The sequence below is a fragment of the Mesoplodon bidens genome (genome assembly GCF_964165515.1).
Source record: "Mesoplodon bidens genome assembly, chromosome: 6".
Lineage (NCBI taxonomy): Eukaryota > Metazoa > Chordata > Mammalia > Artiodactyla > Ziphiidae > Mesoplodon > Mesoplodon bidens.
In genome coordinates, this window is record NC_138162.1 from 52,533,078 (window position 1) to 52,539,077 (window position 6,000).

General features: G+C 44.0%; 1 protein-coding gene across 1 annotated transcript in view; it reads left to right on the forward strand.

Moving 5' to 3' along the window:
* The window catches only part of LOC308619280 (MOB kinase activator 3B-like), a gene marked incomplete at its 3' end in the record, with an annotated part of 90,690 nt that extends 85,482 nt beyond the window's left edge, over positions 1–5,208 (forward strand). The window contains exon 3 of the mRNA XM_081237904.1: positions 5,021–5,208. Within this exon, the coding sequence (XP_081094030.1) occupies positions 5,021–5,208 (188 nt within the window). The remainder of the gene's footprint in view (positions 1–5,020) is intronic.
* Between the last annotated feature and the right edge of the window lie 792 nt (positions 5,209–6,000).

Genomic DNA, 6,000 nt, shown 5'->3' on the forward strand with positions numbered 1-6,000 from the left:
TAGGGCCAGATGGAAGAACAACAGTTTGCAGACCAAAGACTTGGAAAGCCTTGTCTCATAAAGACCCAGCACAGCCCATCTAAGCCCAGGCATACGATGACCTTGCGTTCCCATATGAGGTGGCCAGGTCATGCCCACGCTTCCCTTGGAGACGCTTGGGTGAGTGCAGTAGCCAGGATTGGCCAGATCAGGTCAGGACGGTGAAAAGAAGCAGAGCCTGTCACATGAGCCAGAGCTGCTCCCCCAAATAGCCAGCAATGAAGAGCCATTGTGGGGCTTTTGAAAGGATCTTTTCTTTTGAAACACCATCTGTGCAAAGGCCTCTGGGCTGCTTCTTGTCAGGCGGGTTCTTTCACTTTCAGCCAGATGGTTCCAACATGGACACAGGCATTGAAGAAGAAAGAGCTTCAGCCTGTGAGTCTGAAGCCTGGCAGTTTGGCCTTTACAAGGATGCTTCCATTATTATGTTACCACATTCGTTGTCTGATGCTGAGCAAGGCATTTAATATCTCTGGACCTCAGTCTTCCATTTATGAATGAGGTCATATCAAGAGTCCCCCCAGCTTGACTTACTGAGACTATGGTCTTTGACATGGTATGTCAACAGCCTTATTGTCTTTGGTCCAAGGTGACTTTCCCTTTTGCTTAGTGAGGCCTTCATGAGTTAAAGCTCACCATGCCAGCAGAGTGGGTATACCTGGCACAGAGGGTCTCTGGAGTTGAGTTTGCATTTGTGGGACTTTGTCAAATTAGGTGGGGTGTGTGTGTGTGTGTCTGTCTGTCTCCAGCATGGCATCATCTGGGGGTGGTTGTTCAGGGCAACCGAAATGCCCAGAGCTGAATGGGAGAGCCTGCCAGAGACCATTTTAGGAGCTTTGGCAGACATATTTTAAAGTGTCAGTTTGAAAAATAGCAAAGGAATGTGGGATTATTTTCAATGAACTGCATTGTGCTGCGTTAGCGGGAATGGAGCAAAATCAGCTGCATGTCTTTGTGAGTTCTACTTACTCATCTTTTGCTGACGTCCAGTGAGCTTTTGCTTCTGGTTTGTACGATGGGAGATGGATGGGTTTTGGTTTTTGGTTTTGTTTTGTTTTTTAACTGGGTCAGGGGTGAGATGTGGTCTGCTTTATTTCAGGGCCTAAAATATAATCAATTAGAGTTGAATACGATGCCCATGGGAAAATCACAACACATAATATTAAGTAATAAAAACAAGATTCAAAACCGTATTGGAAAATCACTCTAATCATGTGTCTGTCTATTAGTATGTCTACTAGAATCATCTAATCATAGATGAGAAAGGAAATATGGCAAAAAGAGTCAAGAGTAGTTCTCTCTTGGGTGATACTTTTGTATATGTGTCTACTTGGACTTTTCAAGTTTTCTGTAACAAACATGCATCACTTTTATAATAATCAGAAAAATCAAACCTTATGCTTTAAAAAGCCTTACCAACAAAGACCAAAGCTAAACATGACAAGTGGCCTGTGTGCCCAGGACCAAGGGGTTTTTTTTGTTTGTTTGTTTGTTTTTTAAAGAGTCGACCAGAGGACTCTTTTTTTTTTTTTTGCGGTACGCGGGCCTCTCACTGTTGTGGCCTCTCCCATTGCGGAGCACAGGCTCCGGACGCGCAGGCCCAGTGGCCATGGCTCACGGGCCCAGCCGCTCCGCGGCACGTGTGATCTTCCCAGACCAGGGCACGAACCCGTGTCCCCTGCATCGGCAGGCGGACTCTGAACCACTGCTCCACCAGGGAAGCCCAGGACCAAGGGTTTTGAGTGAGCTCTTTCCTGTCTCTGGCCGTGCCCTCTCCTCCCCCTTCTCAGAGCTGTGGTGACAGAGATGCTCAGAGGAACAGGCTAGTGTTGGTGCATCCCTTTTGTGAATGTAGTTGGAGGCAGATGTGCACAATCACATGGGCTAAACAATGAAGCTTTCACTGGATGTGGGGTGATCCCTCCTGGAGTGGGGAGTTCAGCATCTTTGTAAACACTGAGGTGATGTTATCTTTATAATAGGTACACTTTTTTCATTTTGAAGCCTCTGTTTTAAGTGGGCCGATCTAAAGCATGTGACGAAGTCTGTGGATCACTCACATGGAACGCATCCAGCCCTGCAGGGACAGGCTTTGTCTGGGCACCTCACTGCAGAGGGTACCATGATCTTGACTGACGGTTTTGGTTGGAGTTTCTCCCATCTAGATTCCTTTACCTAACTAGATCTGAAGAGATTCTTGTTTTTTTCTAACTTCGAGTTTCAAAAGAGAATAGGAAGGATTTATTGAAAAGAGATTAACCCATACCATAGAATGGTCTATATACAGTGTTTTTTTTTTTGTTTTTTGTTTTAAAAATATTTATTTATTTATTTTTGGCTGCGTTGGGTCTTCGTTGCTGCACGCAGGCTTTCTCTAGTTGCAGCGAGCAGGGGCTACTCTTCATTACAGTGTGTGGGATTCTCACTGTGGTGGCTTCTCTTGTTGCGGAGCATGGGCTCTAGGTACGCAGGCTTCAGTAGTTGCGGCACGTGGGCTCAGTAGTTGTGGCTCACAGGCTGTAGAGCTCAGGGTCAGTAGTTGTGGCACACGGGCTTAGTTGCTCCGTGGCATGTGGGATCTTCCGGACCAGGGCTCGAACCCGTGTCCCCTGCGTTGGCAGGCGGATTCTTAACCACTGCGCCACCAGGGAAGCCCTATATATAATTTATTAAATTTAAGCATAAGTGTATGTACAATAACTACAAATAATTTTTAGCTGAAACTATGGTGTGGGTCTAGAGTTAATTCCAATCCCTTCTTACTAAGGCACTAGCGAAACTAAAGACCAGAAGTGACTAAGGAACATGGTTCTGTCGTGGTCTCAGTCAGGTTCTTGTTTCATCGTTTCTCTTCTCAGAGACGACCGTTCTCTTCTCCTCTCCCCAGGGACCCATGCTCATCCTTGTTTACACCACCTGTATCTCCGGATTGGTCATTCCTTTCTATGGGGGTGGATATTCTAATCACAGCAAATTCTCAGTGTTTAGCTGCTTGGTTTAAATTTTTAAAGAACAGGGTCTTAAAATATTAGTATATTTCAGTAACTCTTATTATTTCTGTTCCAATTTGCTATTACATATCCCTAATTCATACATGTCAGATTATCTTCTAGTTCGGCAGGTGCCCAATACGGCAGCCTGAGAATACCTAGATTTGCCAGCCACACTCTGCCTTCTTTCTTTACCTTTGCTGAGTGGGAATGGTTTGTAGACTGCTTCTGATTTTGACTGGAAGTGAGACATTTCTAGACCATTCAATAAATATTTATTACCTGCTGACCATGTGCTAGAAATCGGGGTCCCTACTTTTCAAGGAATTCATTGGAAGTCTTCCTCTTACCCTGTCATTATTTCAGCATCCTCCAAAGTGTTTTCCCCGGAATCTACTAGTTCTAGGGGATGTCAAAGGTATTATGTGAAAAAGGGGTTCCATGGTCAAATGACTAGGGGAAACAGTGAGTTAATAAAGCTATTCCAGTTTCTTTAGTACCCTGTCATACATCCTAATCCCCCAAGCAAGATATAGAACATACAGATATATTTGATCAGGGAGTTCTTTCTTTCCAGAGCATTTTGTGGGTCTAAGGCTTTGAAATACCCTTTGGGAAATACTAACTAAACAGTCTTAAACAATCCACGTTCCGTATTATAAAGGCAGCCCTCTTCTAGCTACTGAGGGTCTGTTAATAAGCATTTATTGAAAACCTACTATATGTCAGACATGTGCTGAGCGCCAGTGTAAGATACATCTCCATTCTTCAAGAAGCTCCTGGTTTTAAAGAATCCATGAAACCACATTAATTAGAGCTGCACTGTCCAATACAGTAGTCGCTGGTCACCTGTGGCTATTTACATTTAAATTAATTAAAATTAAATAAAAACTAAAATTAGTTTCTTAATCTTACTAGTCACATTTCAAGTGCTCAAAAGCCACGTATGTCTAGTGGGTATTGTATTAGATAGTGAGCCTTTCCATCATCGTGGAATGTTCTGTCGGACACCACTGACTAAGAGGTTCCAGCCTCAAGTGTTACCTCCTACAATACTCTGTTAATCCCCTGTCCCACCAATGGCTGCCAGATGTGTTCAGAATTGTCCCCCTGCTGCCTCAGTGAGGCATTGCCATTTAGCTCTTTAAGCATCGATTATGGCCTGCTTCTCTTTGCTAGACCACTTCTCTCCCAGTTTACAGATGAAGAACAGATAAAACTCAAAACTGTATGCTCAGTGTTTCTCCCTAGGTCTCATGTCAGAATCTCCATCTCAGGGGCTGCTCAGCGCCTCAGGAATGCTTGTAAATTACAAATCAATCACAAATCGTAATTACTTTACTGTGTCTGCATTTTTGGAAATTGCTGCAGAATGTCAGTCACAGCAGGAATTAATTTATCTTCGTGAGCATTTGAATAAACGTGTGAACAGTCAGTATGGCTTGATGCCCATATATAAATAAGCCTGCCAACTTTTGTCTGCTATGTGTGGTCTATAGACTAGTTCAGATTTCCCGGCAGACAAGAGTAGATTCTTTGTCAAATGAGTATTAGCTTGGGATTTAAATGCAGGAAGGTTTTACTTACTGAAATATAACAATATATCTTCTCTCACCACTCACCAGTCTTACCACAATAAAAGCATGAGGATAAGGTTATAAGCAGTCCTTATCCTAAGGACTTGTGTAGTCACTGTGTGGTCTTCAGGACACCTCTTACCGTGAGATAATTTTGTGCATAAAGGTTAGCTATCCAAGCCACCAACAAGGCCAGTTAGGCCATAATGTCAAACTAGAACATGGTACTAATCAGTATCAGTTTCTTGAGGTTAGTGCTAGTAGATTCCTACTGTGTTGTGAATCTGAGTGTAACTGGATGAATAATTTAGAATAAATGCATACAGGTAGATCTGGATGAAGAGAGAGATGCAGATGACTTCAAAAGGGAGCTTCCTAGAGTTCCCTGAAAGAGCCATGTCCCTTCACCTTCAGGCTATAAGTACATGCCAGTCCCTCGGCCTCCACATCTCCTAAGTCCTGCTCGTCCTGCAAGCCTCCTCTCCCTCAGAGATGATGTCCCTTCACTATTCACCACATTAGGTCTCTGCCGGCTGCTCCCAGAGCTCCCTGACCCCAAAGAGGGCAACCACGATGGAAGCTACAGTATCTCTAAGGCTTAGTGTCAGAAGTGACAAACCACCCTTCCACCACTTGCCATTCATCAAAAGTGAGTCACTAAGTCCAGCCCACACTGAAAGGGGAAGAAAATTAAGTTTTCTGTCTCTTGAAAAGAGGAATATCTAAGAATTTATGGGACTTCCCTGGTGGCGCAGTGGTTAAGAATCCGCCTGCCAATGAAGGGAACATGGGTTCCAGGCCTGGTCCGGGAAGATCCCACATGCCACGGAGCAACTAAGCCTGTGCGCCACAACTACTGAGCCTGCGCTCTAGAGCCTGCGAGCCACAACTACTGAGCCTGCGCGCCTAGAGCGCATGCGCTGCAACACAAGAAGCCACCGCAATGAGAAGCCCGTGCACCGCAACAAAGAGTAGCCCCTGCTTGCCACAACTAGAGAAAGCTTGCATGCAGCAACGAAGACCCAACGCAGCCAATAAATAAATTTATTTATTTAAAAAAGAAAAGAATTTTGTGGGCATACTACTATGTATAAAATAGATAACCAATGAGAACCTACTGTACAGCACAGGGAACTCTACTCAATGCTCTGTGGTGACCTAAATGGGAAGGAAATCTAAAAAACAGGGAATATATATATACATATATACATATAGCTGATTCACTTTGCTGTGCAGCAGGAACTAACACAACAGTGTAAAGCAACTGTACTCCAATAAAAAGTTTTTTAAAAATGGACGTATCTTTAAACCACCACAGAGACCAACTTTTTTTTTTTTTTTTTTTTTTTGCGGTACGCGGGCCTCTCACTGTTATGGACTCTCCTGTTGCGGAG